The 26,838-nt window shown below is 42.6% G+C and overlaps 1 protein-coding gene and 1 non-coding gene across 8 annotated transcripts in view; one reads left to right on the top strand and one right to left on the bottom strand.

The window, feature by feature from the left end:
• MYO3A (myosin IIIA) overlaps window positions 1–26,838 on the top strand; it is a 107,599-nt gene that overhangs the window by 73,401 nt on the left and 7,360 nt on the right. For 5 of the 7 annotated variants that reach the window (XM_048511333.1, XM_048511335.1, XM_048511334.1 and 2 more), the window contains 8 exons: window positions 1,545–1,750; window positions 3,212–3,323; window positions 4,306–4,468; window positions 5,912–5,998; window positions 7,711–7,834; window positions 9,392–10,418; window positions 13,263–13,401; window positions 21,719–21,828. In XM_048511333.1, coding sequence (XP_048367290.1) covers window positions 1,545–1,750; window positions 3,212–3,323; window positions 4,306–4,468; window positions 5,912–5,998; window positions 7,711–7,834; window positions 9,392–10,418; window positions 13,263–13,401; window positions 21,719–21,828 — 1,968 coding nt within the window. The remainder of the gene's footprint in view (window positions 1–1,544; window positions 1,751–3,211; window positions 3,324–4,305; window positions 4,469–5,911; window positions 5,999–7,710; window positions 7,835–9,391; window positions 10,419–13,262; window positions 13,402–21,718; window positions 21,829–26,838) is intronic. The other 2 variants (XR_007245781.1, XR_007245780.1) reach the window with 1 other exon arrangement.
• On the bottom strand, window positions 20,937–21,052 carry LOC125441397. The gene has a single exon (XR_007245853.1). It is a non-coding gene; the product is annotated as a U6atac minor spliceosomal RNA (small nuclear RNA).

Genomic DNA, 26,838 nt, shown 5'->3' on the forward strand with positions numbered 1-26,838 from the left:
ACCATAGTAATGTGGAGAATTTGTTTATTCACTCACATTCTCCCTCAGCAAGGTGTAGTGGTTCAAAAAATCAGGTTTGATTCCCCAATCTTCCACATGAGCGACAGACTCTTATCTGGTAAACTGAATTTGATTCCCCACTCCTGCACATGAAACCTGCTAGGGTGAAGCCTTATGAGCTAAGTTTCACAGTTTTCCCAACTCTCTCTCAGCCCCACTAGCTCACAAGGTGTCTGTTGAGGAGATGGGAAGGGAAGAAAGAGTTTGTAAGAGTCCTTTATGGTTGAGAAAATTGCGGTATAAATACACACTCTTCTTCTTAATAGCAAATCAGTGAATATCAAGGAGATTTTTTTGGAATTTTTGCATGTCACAGATACAACGGGAAAAGGTGTTGCAAGCACTGTGTTGGACAAGATGACAGAAAAGTATTGATTGTTGGTGTCAAATATTTGTGGCCAATGCTATGATGATAGTGCCAAAGTAGACCAAGCCATTGTTCTAGAAAAAAATCCTCAGGTTTCTTTGTACCTTTGCCTCTCCTCAACTGGAATCTCATGTCGAAGGTGCACTTGCTGCAGACAAGTTCTGTTGAGAGCACATTATTGTTTTGTAATATACTTTGTTTCATCTCCATACAAAATGCTGGGAAGGTGAAACTTTTGCCTCGCAGTTTTGCCGCTACAGAATGGGCAACTGACCCTACCGAAAGCTCTGCCTCAGATGTCTTGGGATGCTCCATATAGGAAGAGATGCTGTCAAACTGGCCTCCCTGCCATTATCACAACTTATTAATATATTAAAGGGTGTTTTCTCATGGGGTACATCTTGTGTACACACAAGCAAAAAATATACTTAGCCATCTTTGTACTAATTAGGGCCTCGAGGCAACAGTCAATTTAAAAGGATAATAAGCAATTTAAAAACAATACATATGCATTTAAAAATACGTATGTATAAAACCAACAATTAAAGATTTGGATTGTGATTTTAAGCAGATTAAATTAGCAGCATCAAGAATGCAACTTGCACTTTTATAAACCAAGTGATATATTTCTCAGTATTAAAAATAAGAGGTTTTTTTCCATGTTATCAGCTATGGCTCCTTTGATTCGGTGTTGAATGATAAGAGTAAGTTCCCTTTAATTTCACATACAGGCTTTGCACAATCAGAAATCTTGCTATATCTCCTTTCTGAAAAGATTATCTAATCCCAAATGCCCGGGAAATTTTACATAGTAACTTAACTTTGTTTTTTTCTCTGCTGACTTTAGGGGTATTTGCCCCTTTTCATCAAGTTGCATTCTCAGCTGGCCAATATTCATGCATGGAAAACTCTTTTATCATATAATCAATAGACAGCTAGTTTCAGCCTGACAGCAGGTGTACCGGGACTTTTACAGGTATCTACAGAAGTCCTGGACAGGTCCCTGAACAGTACAAAATGCAAGTAGATTTAAAATTATAGAAATTGTATAGAGCGCTTGGTCACTTGCCTGGAGGATAGTGTATCATTCAAATGTTATTTCCGCATTCCCTTTCAGTATTCGCTAATGGATTTATTATCTAAAATGGTGGTTGGCCAACCTCACTTTGTCCGTTGCATTAAACCCAACAATGATCGACAGGCAAACAAGTATGACAAGGAGAAAGTGCTGGTACAGCTGCGCTACACCGGCATTCTTGAAACTGCACGAATTCGGAGACAGGGTTATTCTCACCGTATCCTCTTTGCTAACTTCATAAAACGGTATGAATTTGAAACGGAAGACCTGATGTTTGTTCTTTTGAAAAGGCTGGGTCATCACTTAATGTTGCAATCTTGAGTGAGTCAGCTTTCAAGATGGGAGAGAAGTTCTGACAATATGTTTATGATGTTGTTTGGAGAACCTCCTGTTAGTAAGATATCTTGATTTGTGAATACCACACATATTGTCTTTCCTATAGTGCTTTTTTGTTATGCAAATGAATGAGGAACAAGTATGGACTTCTTGTTCATGTACTACCAAACAGTTGTTTGGTATTATGTCAACCTGCCCTGTATGTTCAGAAAAACACACTCTAGACCAGTGGTGGTGAATCTATGGCACTGGTGCCAGAGGTGGCACTCAGAGTCCTCTCTGTGGGCATGTGCAAACAGAGTCACCCCCACAGCCACACACATCTAGGCTGGCCTGGGCCGCTGGGCTTGATTATTAGCATTAAACCTAAGACCTAGTTTTGGGGAAACAGTGTAGGTAACCCTGTTAAGTGCTGTTAAACCCCACTGATTTTCATGCGATGAACTAAAGCACGATCATTTACCTGGGAGTAAGCTCAGTTGCTGGCAATGGGGCTTGCTTCTGAGTAAACCCTCCTAGGGTCGTGATTCACCCATTGGAAAAGTTGCATGGTTGCTTCAAAGCAAAGATACCAACTACCACCAAGCTTACTCCCGAGTAGTGCATGCCTCGGAGCCAACCATTTTTTCTAAACTAAAGCCTCAGTATTCAGGTTAAATTGCCGTGTTGGCACTTTGCGATAAATAAGTGGGTTTTGGGTTACAATTTGGGCACTCGGTCTCGAAAAGGTTCGCTATCACTGCCCTAGACATTTCTCAAGCCAGTACCATACCAGTGTGATAATGTAGAATCATATGTTTGAGTGCTGTCTCTCTTGTTACTTACTGCTTGTGGAAATCTAGTATGTCTAGAACAGGGGTAGGGAACCTGCGGCTCTCCAGATGTTCAGGAACTACAATTCCCATCAGCCTCTGTCAGCATGGCCAGTTGGCCATGCTGACAGAGGCTGATGGGAATTGTAGTTCCTGAACATCTGGAGAGCCGCAGGTTCCCTACCCCTGGTCTAGAAGAAGATTTAAAGGCTAACCTTTTATATGAGAAGGATGAAAACATAGTATCCCCCACCTATATTCTGGTCGAGTCTTGTGACTTCGGTAACATGCGGCCTTTCCAAATAAGCTAATCAATTCAAATACACATAGAAATTAAATAATTTGTATCAGTGTTTATTTGAGGGTGTTTGTGTATGCAGCTGTACTGTGTGGCTTCAGTGAGCCTCTAGCTTGGCATTCAAATGTCATGCACATATATATCCACAGTTTTAACAGCCTGAGCTGTTCTGGCAAAGAATTAAACTCAGATAAAAGTTACAGTAAACATTTGTTACTAAGTGCATTTTGTAAGTGCAGTACTTTGGTTTTGCCTCTTAGATATTATATCCTGTGTTACAAATCAAGTGAAAACCCGCCTGTAAGTCCCGAAACGTGTGCTGCCATCTTGGAAAAAGCCCAGCTTGATAACTGGATACTTGGGAAAACTAAGGTAGTATTAACTCACATGTGTTTCTAATCTGTCAACAATGTCTTCTAGTCCAGTCCTGTAGAAATTTAATGGGATAAATTAATGTACTACTGATTGTTACAGAGGATTACAAAAGACGTACTTAGCAAAGTATGCTTTTTGTCAGTCCAGTTGGAATGAGGAACTCTTCCTCCTCTTCCTCCTCTTCCTCCACCTCCTCCTTGTGGCATAATAGCTATGTGGATTAGGAAATTGCATGGGGAGGAGGTAAGAGCTACTCCCTTCTTGTTCCATTAGCTGAGCTTTACTGATGGAAGAGAAAGTGTGGAGCAACTCGGCCACATTCCACCCTTCCACTCTGCAACCTCCCAGCCTCTGTGCCTATCACTGCATACAGATACCACAACCCTGGGAACAAACTTCCATGGGGCTGGAAATGGCTTCTCGAAGGGAAAACCACAAAGATGCAAGACCCTTGCAACATTCTCATGCTGGATCCCACCCCTTCATGTGTCATCTTATGATCGTACTCGTCTTTATAACTGAATGGATGAAAAGTGGACCATTCCAAAGTCACAGACAATGTTGGAGATCAAAGCAGCTGCAACCATATTACTAGGTTCATCCATGCATCCAAAAAGGGGACAATCACAGGGTGTCTCATTTGTCATTGCTCCATTACTGCAAACTGATTTAAGGTTGCCATTTCTTTCAAGCTGACATTTTTACTTGGCTAAAGAGTCACCTGACCTTTTCCAGAGGCACTTCAGCCACCTTGGAATTTATCTTCTTGTATTCCCCTGTGGTTTTGCTCTGGTATGATAACTCAAAGGTAATGCATTGGATAGGGATTGCCAGAGGCATGGAGATATATTTTCCTACAGGCCAAACGGTCATTACTGAGGCATGTGTTTCCTTTTGTCACTTTAGAGAATCTGGTACTGAGTGCATTATCTACAGAAGGGAGCATCCGCCTGATTAAATATTTTCTATATTTTCAAAGGTGTTCCTCAAATACTACCATGTAGAGCAGCTAAATTTAATGCGGAAGGAGACAGTCAACAAGATTGTTCTGATTCAAGCATACGTCAGAGGGTGGCTTGGTACCAAGAGATACAAAAAGCTAAAGGAGAAAAGAGAAGAAAGTGCAGTCAGAATACAAACAGGTAAATGTTTAACTTGGTATACATAATTGTATGCAATTATGGCCTGTTAGGCATCTATGTGTGGGGTAAGGCCAACAAGGTTAGAGCAGACTGTGATGGACAAGGCCCAGGCTCTAGTCAGTCCCAGGTAAGCCACCCTGAGTGGGGGAGCAGCCAACAGGTAGCAGCCTGAATACCATAGCTGGTGCACAGGAACATATGGGAGGAGATGGTCCTTGAGATATGTGGTCCCCAGGCCGAAACCACTGAAAAGTTACTCCTGTAACACCAACTCCATATTGTTTTTGGAAGGAAGTGGTCAGCTGTGTCAAAGGCTGCTGAAAGATCTGACAGTGTGAACAAAGATGACTGTCCAGTGTGACTAAATTTATCTCAGTTCCAAATCTCAGCTTGCAACCAAATTGAAATGGGTCAAGGGCACATGTGTCGTCCAAGAACCCTCAAGCTTCTCTGTCACCTTCCCCAGAAAAAGAAACTTGGAGACAGGCATATAATTAGCCCCCCTGTCCCTAGCCAAGAAAGGTTTTATAAGCAAGCATCTCCTTCAAATGTTTCAGAAGAACCTGTTCAGTCAACAGAAGCATCAATTATTCTCTCCAGAGTCAAATACCTTTCCCCAGCATGATCTCAAATCCAGGATTAAGAGCATAATTGGTGGTTCTCATACTCCCAAAGACTTTGTCAACCTCTGCAGGCAACATCAATCTGAATCTGTCCATAATAAAAGGACAAGCAGGTGCTTCTGACACCTCAAGTGCTGGATCTGTTGACCTTCTGGCTTCCAAATCGGAACAGATGAGAGAAATTTTGTCAGCAAAGTCTTCAACCAGCATTGCTCTTGTTGTCTTCCAATCCACTTAATATCTCCCAGCTCCTGTTCAGTTGACTCCTGGGGACCTATCACAGCATGGAAGAGGACTTCAGCCTCTTTAAACAAAATTGTTCCTTACATCAATTTTTACAACTGTAATTGCTGAAACTCATTTGAAAAAGGCAGAAATTTGTACCAAGGCATTTGTAATTCAGACTAGTTAACTATTGTTTGTACGTAAAGTTTTACACAGTAAAAATGTAGTGCCTGAATGGCCCAAGATAAAAATTAATTGAGCCATTATATGAGTAACCATGAAGATAGCCTTGGCAGAAACTGGGAAACTTCATCCTATTACGGATTATAGCTTCCATGTCAGTTTGATCCACACAGTGTAATGCTGACAATTTGGTCTTGAATTTCTAACATGGGAAACCTTCTTTTCCTTTACATTTCACCTGCTTCTTGCCACAAGCAATGGACCCTTGTGTAACAACTCATTCCTCTTTCCAAAGAGTATGCCTGCTGTAATTTTTCTCCCTATATCCAGAATAGATACATAACATTAGTTATCAAAACAAAACAAACAAAAATCCAGCAAACGCATTCTAAGTTTCATCATCTGTCCTTAGTTTACAGGGGTTATGCTGCTCGTAAAGACTACATCCATACAAAGAACGAATTGAAAAGGGAGGAGCGTGTTACCAGACTTCAGGCAGGTAAGAATTGATGTTTTTAATTCACAGGAGTTTTTCTTTTCACATAGTCAATATGTGCAGCTACCTGTCTTGATGGGAGGGGAGATAATTGCAGCCTCTGTTAGTTTACGGTGTTTCTCCTATAGGGTGGAAGGGTCTATGTTGTTTTTATCCAGTACACCTTTCTTTTTTGTTTTGTGTTCTAACTCTGTGTCATTGAGATGTGCTTGGGACCCAGGGGAGGGAGAATGTGCCAGTGCAGGGAGGAGAGATGAAGCAGCGGAGCTTGAGACCAAAAGGAAGGTTTCCAATTGAAAGGTGAACTGAAGTCAAAATCCCTGCAAGGGCTGCTAGGAAGGTCGGGTGAGTCAGAAGAGAAACAATCCGCAAAATTGGGGAAACTGAGCAGATAACCACAAGGCCAAGAGAGGAAACAAGGGTGCCTGATGTCTGTAAGAGCATTCCTGGGAAAGTTTGTTATTGCACTGAGAACGAACTGATGAGTAGGGATAGGAACCAAGCCTGATAAGGTAGGGTGGAGCACAGAAAAGAGCTGTAATAAGTTGCTTGAATCCAGAAGATTCACCTGAACCCTGTGTTGGGTATATTGGTTAAAATAGCAGAGTTTGCCCAGTCATGGAAACATGATGTTGAGTGCATTAAAAATCAGTCCTCCCGAGAAGTAAATTGCAATAAGGTGAAACTTACATTTGTTCAAGTAGATTCTGTACATGTTCTTGTTGCAGTTGAAAGAAAGATAGATATCCTAACCTAAAGAATATAGCTCCCTATACAAGTGAACAGCTATTTTGGTGTCATGTAAGTGCAAATATGGAATATTTGCTTCTACAGGAGAGACCTGTAGAAGTGTCTGACTCCATGCAGGTCCATGTGGAAAGTGAGAACAAAGACAATGGCTACTGAGAGAGAAGGAGGAGGGGTCAGAGGGCAGCTCCCAGGTACAGAGAAAGAGAGGAACATCCCACCAGGAGATAACACTTATACACGTAGAGAGGCATAGCACCCCTAATTGCCCAGGCATGCTGAGTCACTCTCACTCCAACCCCCTGGGCCCCGGTGGTGGCATTGCTAATATTAAGTCAAGAAAAAAAATGATATGTGTTCATTCACACACCCTTGGACTAATCTACATTCCCGGGATTGTTATGAGGATAAAGTGAAGGGGAGGATAACAGTATAAGTCACTTTGGATCCCCACTGTGGATATAATTGGGTAAACATAAAATAAATAAGATCATGGCACTTTCTGTGGTTCTCCTTTCCCCAGCCCTTCCCAACCTTGAGGAAGTTGATTCTCAGAATTGTAGGACCCATCTGAACTAATTATCATGTAGTTTGAGAAAGAGGAAGGGTGATCTCTTCCTTTTGCTATCACCACAGTTCCCTTGATGGGAGAGGAAAGAGCGTTGATCAAACCTCCTTCTCATCACAGCCCTTCATGGGATTATTGGGCCATTTATTTATTTACTTATATTTATATATTAGATTTTAAACCACCCACCCCCAAAGGGCTCTGGGCGGTGTACAGCAGACCAGGGACAGCATTACACACAGCAGGCCAGAAACAACATTATACACAATAAATGGAGGAGGGGCACAAACACACACGCTTCTTTGATTTTGTAAATTCAGCATAAGTGTGTACTGTGGCTATTTGACATTGTTCAGAGAAAGACAGTTGTGAAAACTATATTCGCATTGTCATTTTCTAGTTGGAAGAGGATACTTAATCAGAAAGAAAATTAAAGAAATAAAGGAGGCAAGTAACAGAGCTGCAACTACAATCCAGTCACATTACAGGGGCTTCAAAGACAGGAAGAGCTTCAGAAGGAAAAGGTATTGCTTGTTTTCTTTCATTAAAGTTCCATTTATATGGATCATTCTGGGGATCATCAGAACTTACATGTGTGCAACCCAGTCCCAGAGCCGTAGCGAGGGGGAACTGCGCCTGAGGCACGTGTGCGCCCCCGCAACCCTTCCATGCCCTTGCCATGCCTCTGCCGTGCCCCCACACCAGTGTGTGCCCGGTGCATCACGTACTCCTTGTCCCCTTGGTGCTACACCACTGCCCAGTCCTGTTCAGGTTTTCTCAGAAGCAGGTCCCACTGATTTCAATGAGACTTGTTTCTTTATAACCGTCCAGGAGATCAAGAGAGGTATTAAAGTCTTGCAACCAAGAAGTAAGGCTGTACCATTTTTTCTCAGCCTCACCTATCTCCCAAGAGAAAGGGAAGGTGATTGTAAGCTGCTTTGAGACTCCTTTCAGTAGAGAAAAGTGAAGTGTAAAAACCAATGCTTCTACTGCTGCTTCTCCTCCTCCTCTTCCTTCTTCTGGAGATGGCAACAGCAGCAGTTGTGGAAAAGCCCTGCAACGATTCAACATTCTGATGTGAAATGGACACATTTGGACCCATGCTAACAGCTCCTCTCTGCTCGCCTCCAGCAAACAGGACATGAGCCGGGCCAGTTGGTGCTCAAGGGCCGTTTCTGCACAGTCCAAATATCCTGGGTTGAGCAAGAGAACTACCCTGTTCTGTACAAGAATTTTGCACGGTTCCTGGTTCTCAAGTGGGTTTGCCCTGCAATATTTCCCTTGTCCCAAGGTATTCAAAAACCACCAAATTGGCGATTCTTTTCAGAAATCCTGGGGTGAGCCCGCTACCATGCAAACGCCACAGGAGCAGAATCGGTTTATTTTTCCTGTCCAGCTGCTTGATCTCCCCACCCCTCGATCTCCCCACCCCTCTGCCTACCTCCCAATCTCCCGACCTGACATTCATTCAAGCTGCCACTCAAAAACAACAACCAATCAGACCGCAGGACACCGGGCATGCTCAGATACACTTGCCATGTAAATACAGAAGTCCTGGACTCATGTGAAAGAAATTGGAGTATTTCCTCCTGATCTTCACTGGAATTCTTCACAAAATGGGCAGCCATGTGAAGGGAGAAACCAGGATAAAATGGACCCGGATTGTAAGAAACCAGTTGAAACCAGGCATGATTGTGCCATGCAGGAATGGCCAAGCATGTGTAGTCCTAATGTGTCTGTGATAGGTAAAATACCCCAGTACGCTGATGGTACTGCCTCAGCAACAGCTTGTACACTCACACATCAAGTAGCTGAGCTTGATTTCAAGAGGACTCCATTGGCTCGAGCTCCTTATGAGAAAAGAGAGCTGCCTCTCAAAACAAACTGAAATAGCTCATCTTTGGGATACTGAATAATGTCATATTCAAACTGTGTTTTTCATATCTGTTTTATTGCTCTAATACTGTTTTTTTTTTAATTTATCACATTGACATTTTAAATATGTAAACATTGTTCAGAGTGATGCCATAAGATTGCGGTATTTATTGTAGTATCACCTAAACATAATGTCTCTGTTCCAGGGAATCATTTCTCAAGAAGGAAAAGGCTGAAATTGCTGCTGCTAAGAGTGAAAGGAAAAGTGATGAACCAAAACCAGAGGCTGAACCGGGCGCAGCTACTGAGCAGATTCTTCCAGAGGTTGAGGGTAATACAGCTGTTGGTCAGAGCTCTTCTCTGGAGGTTGAGGTCAGTTCAGCTATAGAGCAAAGCTCTTCTTCTCAAACGGAAGAGGAAGCTGCTATTGTTCTTCAGAGTAAGTTCCGAGGTTACAGAGAACGTAAAAAGGTGAAGGAGCAGTGCAAGCCAAAGGCAGAGCGGCAGCTGTCCATGAAGCAAAGCTTCAAAGAAATCAGAAAGAGCATTCAGGACACAGTACAGGAAGTAGAAGATGGGACAGATCAAACGGACATTGTTCTTGCTCGTGTTCCAAGCATCTCCCATGATCGCTTGGACAACAAGACATCAGCAGAAGACAAAGAGATGCTTCCCCCAGCAGGAAAATCATCCATGAAACAAAAGCCTCCAGGAGAGCTTTCAGAGGAAAATAAAAGCCAGGTCGATTCGAGTCGCATGCCTCAGAAAGCATCCGTCAAAAGGGCAAACGAACCAAGCCAAGGGATACCTCTGGAGATAAGTGGCACAGATGAGAACAGCCATGCTTCCATTGTTACCCAAGATTGCCACTCAGAAAGAGGGTCTCTGAAACATGGCAGGACAATTCCCTGTGAAAATAAAGGCAGTATAAGGAAAGGCTCCATGAGGGGCTCTCAGAAACATACCGTGGCCAGCAAGCAAAGCTCGGCAGACAAAGAGAAGGCAGCGTTAGTCATTCAGAGCAATTATCGAGGGTACCGGAAAAGAGGGCAGCTCAAAAAAGAAGGGAAACTGCCTTGTGGAAACCAAGAGGGGAAAAGTGGAGTGCACAGTCAGAATCTTAGTTCCAAAGCCGTGAGAGAGAGGCGAAGCTCCGGTGCTCACACTGAAGGCCATGTTTTAAAAGATGGTGCCGAGAAAGAGAAGTCTGATTTGGCAGCCTTCTCAAGACAGGTAAGAATTGTGGAGAGGTAGATGTCTTTTCTTTTTGTAACCTTCTGGTTTTGGCCTCCAGTGGATTTTGGCAGGGAAATGGTTTAGACTGGAGCTGTAGTAGGTTGGAGTGGAGAGGAGAATGCTGAGCTGAAAGGGACAAGAAAGATATCTGTGGAGAAGCAGGTGTTTTCTGTGTAGAGATAGCCTTAGATTTCCAGAGGCTAAAAGCTCTCTTTTAATCAACATAAAAGAGAGCTTTTAGCCCAGGGGTCCCCAAACTTTTTAAACAGGGGGCCAGTTCACTGTCCCTCAGACTGTTGGAGGGCCGGACTAAAAAAAACTATGAACAAATTCCTATGCACAAATGATTGTAAAATGTTTGATTTCACCTTTCAGCCTTTCTGTCATGGTCTATTTTTAGAACAGTAACCAAAGTATGTCAAGTACAGGGTGGGCTCCAAATATTGTTGGGGAGGCTGTGGAATACCTTCCCCTGTAAAAAAAAAAAAAAGCAGAACTTTCCCAATGAAGCATTCCATCTAACCCAGGATTAGGTATCTTCCTGGGTTCTTCCTCCCTAGCAGCCAGCGAGCGATTCACCAGCCTGGCTGATGCCAATGGGAACAGAAAGCCTGAGAGCAACACATGGAGTAGCCGAGAGGGAAGGGCGGAGCAGGAGTTGCCACGTGTAAGGTTTCCAACTCTGGGTCAGAAAATTCATGGAGATTTGGGGGTGCCATCATGTAATTGCAATCAACAGCCGTTGGGGCCGGTTCCTCCTCTCCCTCGAGCCCCCACTGCACATGAATGGAGCCATCGCCGCCATGCCTGGCGGGCCGGATAAATGCCTTCAGGGGGCCACATTTGGCCCCCGGGCCGTAGTTTGGGGACCCCTGTTTTAGCCACTAGAAATCTATAGCAGCTACACCACCAAAACCGGCCAACCTGGAGGAAAGACTGTGAGAAAAGTTTGGAAGACCTAAAAGAGGAAGAGAAGTCTTGGTCACCTCTCTGGTTTTAGCTTTAAATGGTGATGCTGTTTTGGAACTTTGATTCATGTTTTTCCTGCTTCCTTTCCTACTCATCTCTGTTAAATAACCTTAAATAACCTTAAACTATAAGTAAAAGTTAACAAAAATTGGAATTTGTTTTAAAATAAACATTTTCTTACTGATAGCTCTCCCCTGCGTTCGAGAAGCAAAAGCTAGTGGGCTGAAAACACCGCTGTTTTCTCCCCTTCACCCCCACTCCTTCCATTTACCAACTCTGGTTCCATAATTTCTTCCCTCAGCTGAGGATGATAGGAGAAACCGTTGTTCCATCGCTGGAGTCGGGCTGAGCTCAAAGCATTAGATGACAGCTCGCTGAAAATTAATCCTCTGCATTGCAGAGTTGTGGAAGATGCTCCTAGTTGTTGTTTTTTTCAAAGACTTTATATGTGTCACCAGAGAGGAGGTTCAGCGTGAGAGTTCCAAGCTTTAATACCTTTAAATCTGAAAGAAGACAGCTATCTCTTCATTGCCCACACAATTTATCACAGTCAAACATGAGCTGTTGAGTTCTGACTGTTCTTAAGACTTAACTAATCAAGAATGGTCTTCTCAATGATACTATTTTCTTGAAAAATAAAATGAACAGGGGTTGATTTCTATCAGGACCATAGTGAAAGGGCAGGTTTTCTCTTCTGAAGTGATTCACCAACAAAAATACAGTTAAAATGCAGTTAAAATACATATTAAGTATATAAACAAGAATAGTTGGTTTTTATATCCCACTTTCATACACCTGTCTCAAAACAGCTTATGATTACCACCCCACACACACTCATACAACAGGCACCTTGTGAGGTAGGTGGGGCTGAGAGAGTTCTGAGAGAACTGTGACTGATCCAAGTTCACCTAGCGGGCCTCATGTAATGCAATGGGGAATTAAACCTGGTTTCCTGTCAATTCTATTTATACATTTGATTTTTACTTTCTTAACAAAGATGGGCACAGGGCAGCTTGCAACGGGGTTCACCAATATAAAATTACACATATAGACAGTTAATACACAATGGTGCCCTAACATATAAAATGGGATGGCCAGTCTAGAAGAAAAGGAGGGGGCAACTAAACCACTAATAATCAGTATTAGAGTCTAGATTAGAGTCAGCTATTCAGGAAAAACTTACTGTGTCTTGGACCAGTCTGAATCCAGTGCGCCAACTAGCCCAAGGTCACACAGCAGGGATGTAGGAGCAGGGAAACAAATCTGATTCACCAGGTAAGAGTGGGGAATCAAACCCAGTCCTCCAGATTAGAGTCCACCTGCTCTTAACTACTGCACCAGGCTGGCTCTTGCCCTTTTCTTTATACTAGTCTTTGAAAAGAGGTGGACACAAAAAGAGACTCATCACTTCTCTGCTTATCTTCAAGCTTTACCGTGCAGTGAGATGAAATCCTAGCTGATTATGTTTCTCAGAAGATCTGGGAGAGAGGCAGAGTCTCCAGTGTTATACTGGCCACTTTAAGAGAGACCTCCTTGTCAGAGTTCATAGGGAGGGCCTACGTACATAGTTTTGACTGCAGTAAGCACAAATGTGTCGGATCGCCTTTTTTTCAAAAATATGTAGTACAAAATTTCATGGCCTCTCTTATTTAGATCTTGAAAGCTGCTCCTCAAAGGTGAGCCGTATATCCATATTGAGCTCTAGAGTGAACAGCTTTCAGTTGTCAGGCAAGAGATGTTCTCTTGTACACAGCGTGAAGGAGAGATTCAAGATGTCTGTCAAAACAGAACTCTGTGACAGAGTTCATTCCTTTCATTGCTGCCCCTCCCCCTTTGATTTACAGTTAAAACAGCCTTTGTTGTTTTTCCTAGATATCCAAATTGTCAGAGGACTACTTGCTGCTGCAGCAGAAACTGAACGAAATGATTCTGTCACACCAGCTGCGGCCTGTGAAGCTCTCCAAAGATAAGCAAATGAATGGCCACGCTTCTCCTCGTGGGCGTCAATCAGGTAAAAATCAGTCTTGTTATTCAGAAGCAACATGAATTTGAATTAACGGTCAATAAGTTCAGCTGCTTGAAGTGGTGCACTGCTGTTGTACAATAATGGAGAGAGGAGAAGAAGAAGAGTTTGGATTTATACCCCACCTTGTAGGGTAGGGAGACTCAAGGTGGCTTAAAAGCTCCTTTCCCTTCCTCTCCCCCATAACAGACACCTTGTGAGGTAGGTGGGGCTGAGAGAGTTCCAAAGAACTGTGACTAGCCCAAGGTCACCCAGCAGGAATGAAGGAGTGCAGAAACACATCTGGTTCACAGGATAAGCTTCCACCACTGAGGTAGAGGAGTGGAGAATCAAACCTGGTTCTCCAGATTAGAATTCACCTGCTCTTAACCACTACACCACGCTGGTCCATACCCATGAGAGCCAGTCAGTCTCTTACACTACTGAAACTCTGATTCATGGAAATAATAAGCTAAGAGTGTCCAAAAGGTCATCTATTCCCAGGTCATTGTTCAAGAGAGTACCTGTCCTTCAATAGCCCATCCCTCAATGTGTCACAGAATATAGGTACATCGTAAGAAGGAATCTGCAGAGAAAATAACTCCAGATACTGCTAGTGAACTAGTTATGCCAGCTGCACACAAGAAGGTTAATTGAGTGTATCAGAATCTTCCTTCCTGTGAACCCTAGATTGGAATTAATCAAATTCTAACAAGTGGGAATTTGCTGACACAAAGAGAAAATGATGGTATCTCTTTGTAGGGGCCTGGAGTCACGAATCACTTCGCAGAGGACAGTCACTGTATCTAATCCAATGCTTCATTAGTGAGTCCTAAGCATAGTTTACGTGATTCAGACATCACAGCAAACCTTGATTATTGCATAAGAGGGAAGGGACAAATTTAAGCCCTCATCATTTTCTTAAGCATCCATAGCCATGCTTCGGGGATCAGGGATGTGACATCTGAACTGCACTATTTTGGAAAACAGAATATGCACAATTTTACAGACACTTAGTGGCACCTTTGCATTAGCAAAGTAATGAAAAGATTCTCATCGCTAATGAAAACTGAAGTTCATTGCTTGGTCCTTAACCTTTGCTAGTCCTCGGTTTCTAAGTGCGGCTGAAACGAAACCCTGTAAAATTATCAAACACTGGAAAGCTGCCTTCGTTATTTTGGCAGGATCCTTCACCCTTGTCAGACTCTGTTGCTCATATTAATGGCTTTAGCAGCATTAAATTGGGTTTTTAGTATGCATTTATGTGAGATCCTACAGCATGAGTCATCATTCTTAGCTAATATGGATTAACTAGTCAGAGAGCATTTTGGATGAAGCAAATGCTTTTCTTTAAAAATCAGAACTGCAGTAGTGTGATGAGGCCGACATCTCTTCTACCTTCCTCATAATGTTTTTGAGGCGGACATAAGAAGAGGAGTTTGCTGTGCAATCCTAAGCATCATTCTGACTGCACGGTTTTCAAAGGGTGCAACTCTGTTTAGGACTTCACTTTAAGGTGCTTTAGTACATTGGAAACTTGAAAAACATGCCGGAATTCACCGATAGTGATACCATTTTTGCAAGCATGCAGCTCTGGTAAGAATGACCCTACCAGTAATAATGAGAGCCTGCTTTAGATCTACTGGTACTGAGTTGCTGCCCACTGCGTAACCTGTGGCATAAGTTCCCAGCTGTTTCTAACCAAATGCTGAAAGCCAGTTTATGCCCTATATATGGATCCAGATGTTTTCTGAAATGTTTCCATTCTCACTTTTGTTGCCTGCTTGACGTCAGTTCTCGAACTACAAAACTTGAGTGTTCCACATGTCCTGCACAAAACTTTCAAAATGCTTTAGATCAGGGGTAGGGAACCTGCGGCTCTCCAGATGTTCAGGAACTACAATTCCCATCAGCCTCTGTCAGCAATTGGCCATGCTGGCAGGGGCTGATGGGAATTGTAGTTCCTGAACATCTGGAGAGCCGCAGGTTCCCTACCCCTGCTTTAGATGCTAAGTTATATAATTTGAAGTCCCAGTTCAGGGTGAAAATCCATGAGAGCTGAACTGGTTCTTTTAATTCATGCATGGAAAAACAGCCCTCACCAATGTTTTGTCACTTGTCACTGAATCCAAGTCTAATTGATGGAACTTAATAGGTGTTTGTTCTTCAGTGAATAAATGCATATAAACAGTGGGAATTTTGTTAAAAGATAAACATCTAGATGCTCTTTTAACTTACAAAAAATGTTGGAGGTTTTTTTTTTGTATTTTTGGGATGCCAGCTTTTAACATTCTTTATGTACCCTAAGGGGGTTAGTCATTTTTTTTTAGTGATAATACACTTGATGTTTCTGATGAACTAAGAAAGGGTAGCTTATGTTACTTATGTACATGCTTTCTTTTGCGTAACTAAGGCACAATGTAGTCACCATAAACCAGAGCGGAATAGATCTTCTAGAGGGGAAAGAATAATTCATGGGACCAGTTCATCTGGAGTATTTGAGTTTTTGCTTTGTTTTCCTCAAAAGAGTGCTTTTTGTTTAAGTTTGGGTTTCTTAGTGTATGAGAGCTGTTTGTGAGGGTACTCTGGTGAAGTACCAAGCCTGTTAGGCCCCAGCGTGTGTAACAATCCATTAGTCAGAAATATCTGAGACCATCTGGAACTGACCATCTAAGAAACATCTAAGCAACATCTAAGCAATCTAAAACATCTTTAAAAAAATCTAAAAACTGTATTCTGCGTACTCTTGTGTCACTTTTCTCCTGCCTCTTTACCTTCCAAGTTCTCCAATTCCCATCTCCTCTATTAATAAATTTTAATTCCGTTTAATGGAGACTGCCTCAGTATTATTTTGTGTGTCTTGAAAGGGATTTGCCAAAAAGGAAAAATAACTGGTTCCTTTTACCTTCCGGGAGAGAAACAGTGGTGAGTTATAGTGCTTTGTTTCACTTTACGCTATCATCTGAAGCAGCTCACTCCCTGAGGGGGAAAAGGAGGGAAATCTGACAAGCCTGGTCAGAGAGTGGCTTGCTTTCCTCAAGGTGAGGAGGTGAGAAGGTGAGGGGGTCCATCCCAGGACCCATTGGAAGAAAACCCTCTAGAAATTCCAATGGAGTGAACAATTTTCAACCCACCATCAACCTTATAGCTGGACCAGTCCGCATCTTGCACAATGGCACTTCTTCCTCTCTCACACAGATCTTGGCTAGTTGACCTTCCCTTGCTATCCCAATCTAAACTACCCCTTGTCAATAGCAGGGGGCCACCTGACAGGGACCCAAATGCCAACTCTGTGCCAATATCCACTCCGGAGCCTTTAATCTAGGTCCTAATAACATCTGCCATGGAGCCTTGGGAACAATATCTTGCTTATCCTCCAACCTGATATTGTCCATCTTGTGTCAGGAATTGTCTTCTGTTCTCTACTTAGAACAAACTGGTCAGCCTGTACACGAAAGAATAAATGGAGACAAATATGAGCTCAAAAGTGGCAATTTGCAGAAACCAGTGGAAGAACATTTTGTTCTATCAGGACACAGGGATGATTATCTAAAAGTCTCCATTCTCCAATAAAATAACTTCTGAGAAAGACTTAATAATAAAAGTGCTAAATTAGAATCCATCAAGACATCATCCTCTGGGAGCTGGGACTCCTTTTCTATTGCAGGTATTAATCAGCTTAGCAAAACTTGAGAGATAACATCACCAATTACAGTGTCTGTGGATAGTACTTTTCTTGATTGCATTTTGCATTTTCCCTAATAATATCACACCATGTACTTTCTGCTTTTTGTGGCCTTTTGACCTTACTGTTACAGGTGTTTTTTAATAACCTTGTGTTTGTGTGTGCACCTCTCAATGGAGGACCCATGCCTTTGATGAAGTGAATTTTAGCCCATAAAATCTCATTCTAGAATAAATAATGTTACTCTTTGATTTTTCATAAGACTCCTCATTTGCAGCTGTAGTCTACACAGCTACCCCTGTGAAGTTATATATTTTGGAACTCCAAAAATCACTGCGCATTGGAAAGGGGAGGGAGCCCACCCATGAAGTTCTGAAACCCAAGAAGAGACAGTCAGATTTTGTTTCTTCCCATTATGTTATGTGTAACAAATATTTGTTGTTATACTGAGGAATACTAAAAGCTACAAACATTAAATCTGGTGAGTTTCAGAACTTCTGGAAAAACCAACACGACAGCTTCCCATGTTTACCATTTGCTCCTACAAATAGGAAAGGAAGTGTCCTTTCAAAGACAGGTACTTAGACTGCTACCATGTTGACCCTGGAAAACTAGCAAAGCAGACGGCACCATCTCTGCTGAATGCAGATAAATTAGACTGAGGCTCATTCTGCACATGCAGAATTATGCACTTTCAAACTGCTTTCAGTGCTCTTTGAAGCTGTACGGAAAATCCACTTGCAAACAGTTCTGAAAGTGGTGTCAGAATCCCACAAACACACATACACTCTTGTTGAAGAACAGTAGCTTTAATGATGTGGAATCTTCCCTGGCTAAAGCCAGAACTGATTTACCCGCTCAAATCCCAACACTTAATTCAACCAACACACACACACACACCCCGGGAAAACGCGCCTAAAAGTAAAAGTCAGTAAGATAACAGAAGATGGGCAATCAGTGACCTTGGACACCACCTGGTACTACATAACATTCTACAGAAACAGTGAAAAGACAGTTAGAAATGCAATTAACCCATTCCACCACCCTCCTGTGCATTTAGAAAGCAGCAACAGTAAAACCCCTAAATAACAGGCCTCCTGACAAGTGGTTTGAAAACGCATTATTTTGCGTGTGCGGAAGGGGCCTGAGAGTCACCCGGGCCTAAGGTCACCCAGCAAGTTTCCATTAAAGAGTGGTGATCTGAACCTGGAGCCTCCTAGATCCTAGCAGTGAACTGTAATTGCTGCACACCACAGTGACTCTAAGTGGCAGTGGCAGAATAATACACTTTCAATGCACTTTGCAGCTGGATTTTACTGTGCGGAATTGCAAAATCCACTTGCAAACAGTTGTGAAAGTGGAGTGAAAGTGCTTTGTTCTGCATGTGTGGAAGGGACCTAACAGTACGCCTCTGTATTCTGTTTCCAGCAACTGAATGTGTCCTACAGAAAGAAACAGGATGCCAGTACATGCTGAAGTTCTATGCACGCTGTTTCCTCTGAATTATAACTGCTTGCCATTCCTAAATATACCCAGGGCATGACATTTATCTCACTGTATAGCATTCATTCTTTTTCTTCACAGCAGCGTAGAGTTCATTGTCTGTTGTGGATAAAACAGTTGTAATCAGAAGCATAGATTACACATGAGCAATAGATATAACAGTGTCCTGGCCATTTCTTCATTAATAAAGAAAATAAAATGTTTACCTCCAGCAGCGTTCCTGTTTGCTTAGCTGAGCCATCGATTAGAAGTAAAGATTTGTCTCTAAGCAGAGTATTAATTAAAAAGAGTTTCCTGTGCATCTTTGTGCTACGGGAAGCCATGATTTCTGAGGGAAATTTTTCCCACCGAATTGCCTTGTTCTAGTCTTCTTTTTCCCAATAAGGACATTAATCAGCAAGGGGCAACATCAGCTGATCTTTTGTTTTCCTTTAAATCGGTTGGCAGTTTGATTTCTGTAATTACTGTAATAGTTCAAGGGATAATTGTACACATTTCCCTCAACTTCACTTGTTCAGGATGTCACTTTCCAGCTGTGAAGCGTGAATCCAAAAATAGCACTTTGTATTGCCAAACAGGGATATTTGCCTGCCTTTAGCTATGAACAGAGGCAGGATTATTTATCTCTGACAACTTATTGTGGCTCAAAGGATAACTTTGATTTTTAGCTTTATTTCCTGTGAATTATTTCTGCTGACCACCCCAGCTGAAAGGATAGCAGGAAATCAAATAGTTTTCAAATAGTTGTATTTTAGAGGGGAGGGAAAACAAGATATGGACGTGTGAATCATACACTCCGTGGTTCATAGCTGCATGTATTTCATTCGAAGAATAACCAAGAAAGAGGAGTCATTCTTCCAGTCTGAGCAGGGTCTGCCCTTTGAGGTCATAGAAGGAGCTGTCTCATAGTGACACAAATCACTGAGAGGTTTCAGTGCAAGAACAAACAGACTTTTGTACAGCACAAAACAGATGTTCAAAGTACAACACAGTAATCCTGGTAATAATATCCATAATATCAAAGGATCAAGCTCAAGGGTCTGCAACCTGCTGCTCTCCAGATGTTCATGGACTACAATTCCCTTCAGCCCCTGCCAGCATGGCCAATTGCAGACCCCTGATCAAGCTGAACAGTGGCTATGCTGGGCCATCGTTTTAGTCTGTGATTTAGTCTGGGGATTGTTCACCTATTCTAAGCCATTATTCTATTCTGCCTTCCAAAAACATACACATTTTTGGCATTTATATTACAGAACTGAATATGTTTAAGTGAGATCTTATCTAGCTAGCTAGCTATATCCACTATAACTGTACGATGGTGATTAATCTGTGCTTTCAGTTGAGTGAAATGAATTATTTTGCACTGAAATTTCCTTGCTGAAAGCAAATTGTATGCATCTTGGTTTAGAAAAGCACCATTGTCCTCAAAGAGGCACGCGTTAAGGGATAATTGTCCGTTCATTACATTAGGAGCCGTCTGCATTCTAGATAAGAAGCTAGAACAATAAACGTAATCATTATTCAAACACCGCTGTAAATTGCCATGATTTTTTTCTTGTCCTCCAATCTATCATGACCTTTCCAAGCCTTTATTTATCACACATAAAAAAGAAAAAGTTATGTAGCTAATTTAGCTGGGGCTTGCACTGATGTATGGCTGATCATTTCTGATTATGAATGCTCGTGCCACTTTCTTAATTAAAACGATGTCAGTAGCATAGCCTTTCCCTTTCCGCAAGAGCCACACAGTTTCTTTGAGACACTGGGAGAGCATATTCTTTCAGTCCTTCACCCATAATGCGATTGGGAGTGGGGAAAACCTTGCATTGTGAAAGATCCTGGCTTCAAAGTCAAACCAAGGGGAATGCAGTTGAATAGCTGGGGGATAGACCACTCAGATCAGCAGGTTGTTTAACACATATTACTGCAGGTTGCCATCTTGGCCTATAGAAGAATTCCCCAAACAGCAATATAATAGTATTTTCTGAGTAATAACTAGGGTTGCCAACCTCCAGATAAGGCCTGGATATCTCCTGGAATTACAAGGGATCCCCAGGTACCACCCGGAGGCTGGCATGTCTAGGTCCTCTATTAAAAAGGGGAAAAAATCAGAAAGAAAAGTAGATATTAGTGGGAACATTTGTAGTCTCATCTTCAGGCTGGCAAGTTAGGGGTTTTTTTTCCTGCTCAGAATTCCATGAGGCAACAGAGAGAAAGAGGGAGAGATTTGTCCCGTTAATGAATACTAGCGAAGGATTTGCAGTTATTAAAATAACGTTAAATGAGTGCCAAGTCATAGATTGGCATGTGTTACTCTTCAAACAGACCTCCCCAAAGTAGAGTTTCATCTGAATTCTAAATTTATTTATTTATGTATTTACTATGTTAACCGTATGCATGTTGTACAGGCCACTAGGACCTCTTCCATCCTTATCAAGGGGAGTGCTGACCTTCTCTCCTTTCAAAAAACTTGGTTAGATGCCACAAAGAAAGTGGCAATGCCTTCACCATATGTGTGTTTATTTACTATGTTGATATATGAGATTTCTGCCTCAAGGCAGGTTACACATCTATCAAGAGAAACGCATAAAAGCCCTTCGGGGGAGGGCGGTTTATAAACCTAATAAATAATAATAATAATAATAATAATAATAATAATAATAATAATAATAATAATAATAATAATAATAATAATAATAATTAAAAAAATGCAATTCAGTTTTAAAAAAAGACTTCTCTGTTGGTGCTTGCTTGGAGACTATTTTAATGCAAGTTATAAGCGGTGGTCCCCTCGGACACTCAAAAATTTCATAGATGTGAAGTCAGTTGCTATTCCTTGTTGTGTAATGGGCAGCAGATTGAATTCACTCCCAAAGAATGAGGAATGAAAGAAGAAGTAAAAATTTACCACTTGCCAACCATTTTCACAGCTTGACTGTCTCATTATTGGTCAGAGTAAATTGCATCCTTTTATTTGTAGAGAGACAGCCTATATAATCTTGGAAGGATATTTTCCCTTGAAAATGTTCGCACCTGTTGTTTTTGTTAATGTTGTCATGCTAACTGTTTTTCTTATGTCAAAGTGCGTACTCTCTCTGTTAATAATAAGCGTTCCTCATGTGTTGACATCTCTTGTAGTTGCCTCCAGAGCAGAAGACACCCGCCCTATACACAGAACCCCAAGAAGACCTCAGAAACCCAAGACATTAAACAACCCTGAGGATTCTACATATTACAATTTGCTACATGTATGCTTTCTTGTCCTATTATATGGTTTAAATCTGTTGGGGAAGGTGAATCTGTAGAACTACAACTTGGGCTCCGTTTGCAGAGCTGACCTTTGCCATTCCCACCTGCTTGCTGAATCCTCTGTCCTCCTTCTAAAAAACAGCAGAGAGGGTCACAGGTCCTTAGTAAAGGGATGAACTGCAGCAGACGGATAATCTGCAGATGTTGCCCCCTTTTTGTGTGATCGGAAGTGCTCCGAGGGCTGTTCTTTAATAGCTGGCATTCCTATTCACATCTGCTAGGCTTGTGATCAAAGTTTGACAAACACAAACAAATCAACATGGCAGTGCTCCTATTGAATGCATGGAACTGACTTATACTGGTCTATCATGCTCAGTATTGTCTACTGCAGGGGTCTGCAACCTGCGGCTCTCCATATGTTCATGGACTACAATTGGCCAATTGGAATTGTAGTCCATGAACATCTGGAGAGCCACAGGTTACAGACCCCTGGTCTACTGTGATCAGCAATGGTTCTTCAGGGTTCCAGGCAGAGGTTTTCAACATGACCTACTACCTGAACCTTTAACTGGAGATGCTGGGGATTGAACCTGAGACCCTCAGCATGCCAAGCAGATGCTCTGCCACTGAGCCAAAGCCATCCCTGTAGCTACTGTTTTCAGTGGGACCAAATGTGTAACCTGTAGCTGCAGTCTGATGCATACCTCTGGGTCAGTAGCTCTGAGTTCCACAAAACTAACTTCCGTGTAAATCTGCCTATCAAAAGGGCCTCATTCATTACAACTCCACCACTAGGACTCCACATTTCATGATATGCTGCAGCTGCTTTTCCCAAAGGGCACAAAAATCCACCAGGAGAGGGCTTGAGGAACATCTCCTTGCAGTTCTTCAGCTCCAAATGTCCCAGACAGAGACAGCTTTCCATACCTGACCGCCAAGCTGCTAAATGGAGAAAAAGAAGACAATAAGCTTTTGGATGTGTCAAGAGGAAATGGAAGAAGCTGTTAGATTCCTCTTAAGAGCAATTAAGCCTTCTTGCTGGAGGCATATGCTTGCTATTGACCTATTTAGCAGCAGGTGACAGAACACATTTGCTTAGCCGGGCTGCAGTGATTGCTGGCGTTCATCAGAAACTGAAGGAGATGAGAGCAGAACTAGATGTTGCAAAAGAGATGGAGTTACTGTCACTTCGTGTCTCTTCGCTGCTTGAGTTGCCTCCAGTGGGATGCGGGATCATCACGTTGTGAAATTTTCTTGATGCAAGGCAGGGCCAGGGAGAGGCAATGGACCATTGTCTCACACCACACCTTAAGAAAGAAATATTGTCTCTAAAAGGAGACGGAATCAATCTCGGTCTCTCCATAGCAGCAGGAACTCAGGGTCTCCTGTTCCATTCATGCATGTAACTTCTATCAAGGGGCAACAGATTTATAGTAACCCCAGCAAAGAGCTCTCAGGGCAAGTGAGAAGCAGAGATGGTTCGCCATTGCTTTTCCCCTTCCTGGGGAAGCCCAGATGGCCCTGAAGGCCCACGTGGCTGGGGGTTAGAAGAGGGGCCCTGGGACTCACCCAAACTCGGTGCCACTCTGCTCCAGGGACGGGACAAGGCCCAGGTCAAAGCCTCATATAGGCTCCCAGCCGCCCCTCCTGCTGATGTCCTTAGTGGGCGTGGCCACTGCCTGCCTTCCACCCTTCTAAGGGGAGGCATGGCAGGGCCACTTTGCAGTGCCCAACCCGGGCAGCAGTGACGGGTCCTGCTGATTCATGGCTGCACATTCCTCTGCAGGAACTTCTTTGGAGGTCTCCCTTCCAAGTACCGACCGACCATGCTTAGTTTTTCGAGATCTGGTGAGTTCAGGCTGTGCCATACTGTTCCACATCCCCTCACGTTCCATTTACTTCTGCCCTAAATTTATTGGCCCTGGCAGACATGGAGTCATGATTGCATGCCAGCAAGCCAGAATCAGCTGTATGCCACTGTATTCCACCAAGTATGAAATGTTAACAGCTGCTGTGTAGTTGAACAGGGCTAATGCTGCAGAGGGCTGCTCAAGGTGGCTCATGAAGTAAAATCAATACAATAAAATTATAAAAACAACATAAGAATTACCACCATTACACCAAGTTGAGAGGCAGGAAAACCTCATAAAAGAACATTCAGCTGGCTAAAACTATATGCATAAAATAGTTCTAAAGCTGGAAGCAGATCATAAAAGCAACTAAAAACGAGGAACTTCTTGGTTAGGTTTGGATAAAAACCGGTGTTTTGGCCTGGCTCCTAAAGGATTATAAGGTGAGTGCCATGCACTCACAAGACAAGCAGTGATAGGTTTCTGCGTTTTCACTCATTAGGCTCCAAGCAGTTTGCAAAGACTTTCTGTGCTGGCGGGAATGGTAGGGGAGGGACACAACCAAAAAATCCTTTTCTCTGGTTGCCCAGTTCTGCAGAGCAGCGGTAGAGAAGAGAATTTTTATCGAGCGTCCCACTGTAAATGTTGACTTACATGCAGTGAACAAACTTGGTACATTAAATATACTGTGCCAAAATGGGGTTTTCAAATAAAAATGAGTCAGTTTTGATTGCTCACCTTTTAGGTTGTGCCACCTGTTTCAGGATACAGGTACATCACATTTGTTCTCCATAGTCCATACGCCTACAAGTCTTCAACTTACGTCGGGACCCCATTCAACTACACAGCAACTGAAGTAAATTTAGAGAACGTTTGGGCATGTAGCTATCCTGAATAAATTATATTCCTTTTTTTAATTGATCTGGCTTGGCACTAGAAAGTTGTATGGGGCAAAGGGGAACTTCCTGGCCAGAGGTGCCCTGAAATTCTGGAACTTGATTCTTTTTGAATGTATCAGTTTAAGAACAGACAGGACTCTTGATGCACCTGAAAGAGGTTTTTTATCCTAGCGAAAAATTCTGTCTACCTCAGACAAAATGAGCTCTAGACCACGAAAGCTCAAAAATAAACTGATTCATCTTTCAGGTGCCCCAAGATTCCTATTTATTGTTTGCAGCAAAAGACAAAACACGACTGCTTCTCTAAAATTAGAAATGCAAGACTCGTGCTATTTGGGAACTGGCAAAGAGATGCTTCTGCATTTTAGGTTATAGTAAGTTTTGAAGCCACATTCATTTAAGGGACTGCTCGGGTTTAGTAAATTGTGGTCAGTGAGATCAAAGTGGTTTTTTGAATTGTGCCACTTCCGTTTATTTTTAAACTCTGCCATTAATTAGCATTCGACATGCTGTCTTTACCGCCTTGTCCCACTTTCTGCCTTCCATCAAGTTCCACATTTGGGACAAAAGGATGTGTGAGAGGTAAAGCAGAAAGGCAAAGCTTGGCCCTTTGTACAGTATTTGGTACATAATTTACTAGGTGCTCTGACTGGACAAATTAGCCTACTTAAGGCAGGAGTTAGAGTTCTGTGATTTGAATCCATGTTTTGGGGCCCTAATAACCATGATTGGAGGGGAGAAGGGATATTTGGATTGCAGCTGAAATGATGAAAGAGGGAATGGAAACGGCCTCCTGAGCCCTAACAGAGAAAAAGACAATCAGTGTATGAGTTCCTGTGTTTTTCACTCATTAGGCTGCAAGCAGTTTGCAAAGACTCTCTGTGCTGGTGGGAATGGTACAGGCAAAAGAATTAAACACCTCTTTCTCTGGTTCTGAGGTCCCAATGCAGAGTCTCTCACACACGCATGCTGAGGCTGATTTTAAGAGCAAATTTATATGTTTGCAGGTCTGCCCGCAGTAGCGTCACATGTAGTTTGACCCTCTGTCTTATTTAATTTCTAAGTGAATCTACTTAGAATCATCACCTTAATCATTTTGGCAGCCAGCAGCTCATGCTGCTAGCTTAACGGGAGTTAAAATAATAGTGTTTCAAGAAAGGTCAACTCCCTTCTGGCTTGGTGCTCTGTATCTATACACTGTGGGTTAAATAAATCTGTTTATTTTAGAATCTAGCAAATGATGTGGGTACTCTGGCACAGATTTAAAAATCAATTTAGTGCCATACATTAGGGGCACTAATTGGTGGCTGCTATCAGCACAAGCGAGATCCAGTTCTGTTTCAATCTTCCCTCTGATATACATCCCAAATGATATCTAGCTTTGCTTTGCATGAGAAAGTTTAAAGACTTTGACGTTTTAAAACTTGGTGGGATTAGAACTGTCCTATAATTCTCTCTGAAAGCACTGCATTTTACAGAGCGTCTACTACTTTTCTTATAGCCATGGGTTGGATCCAGGCTAAATTTTCTACCAACAAAATGAGAGGAGCAACTGCTGCCCATTTTCTCTTCCTGCTTCAGATGCCAGTTTATCCCTCCTGCCGTTCTTGAGGGTCCCTGGTCCAACGTGGCCAGCATGATGTAGTTTAAGAGCTGGTGGATTCTAATCTGGAGAACTGAGTTTGATTCCCCACTCCTCCACCTGAGTGGCAGAGGCTTATCTGGTGAATCAGATGTGTTTCTTCACTCCTACATCCCTGCTGGGTAACCTTGGGCTAGTCACAGTTCTTTGGAACTCTCTCAGGCCCAAATACCTCACAAGGTGCCTGTTGTGGGGAGAGGAAGGGAAAGGAGCTTGTAAGCCACTTTGAGTCTCCTTACAGGAGAGAAAGGTGGGATATAAATAATCCTCCTCCTCCTCCTCCTCCTCCTCCTCCTCCTCCTCCTCCTCCTCCTCCTCCTCCTCCTCCTCCTCCTCCTCCTTCTTCTTCTTCTTCTTCTTCTTCTTCTTCTTCTTCTTCTTCTTCTTCTTCTTCTTCTTCTTCTTCTTCTTCTTCTTCTTCTTCCTCCTCCTCCTCCTCCTCCTCCTCCTCCTCCTCCTCCTCCAGAACAAGATTTCAGGGAGGTCAAGGAATTGCAGCGGGAGGCAGGGTGGTTGGAAAGATATTTGCTGCTGTTAGAAATGTATTTTGTTCACAGAGAATGTAGTCTGGATCCAGCCAAGTAAGAGGAAGTTCCGAAGTGGGGCAGAACAGAAAAG

This window comes from Sphaerodactylus townsendi, linkage group LG11 (genome assembly GCF_021028975.2).
Source record: "Sphaerodactylus townsendi isolate TG3544 linkage group LG11, MPM_Stown_v2.3, whole genome shotgun sequence".
Taxonomy (NCBI): domain Eukaryota; kingdom Metazoa; phylum Chordata; class Lepidosauria; order Squamata; family Sphaerodactylidae; genus Sphaerodactylus; species Sphaerodactylus townsendi.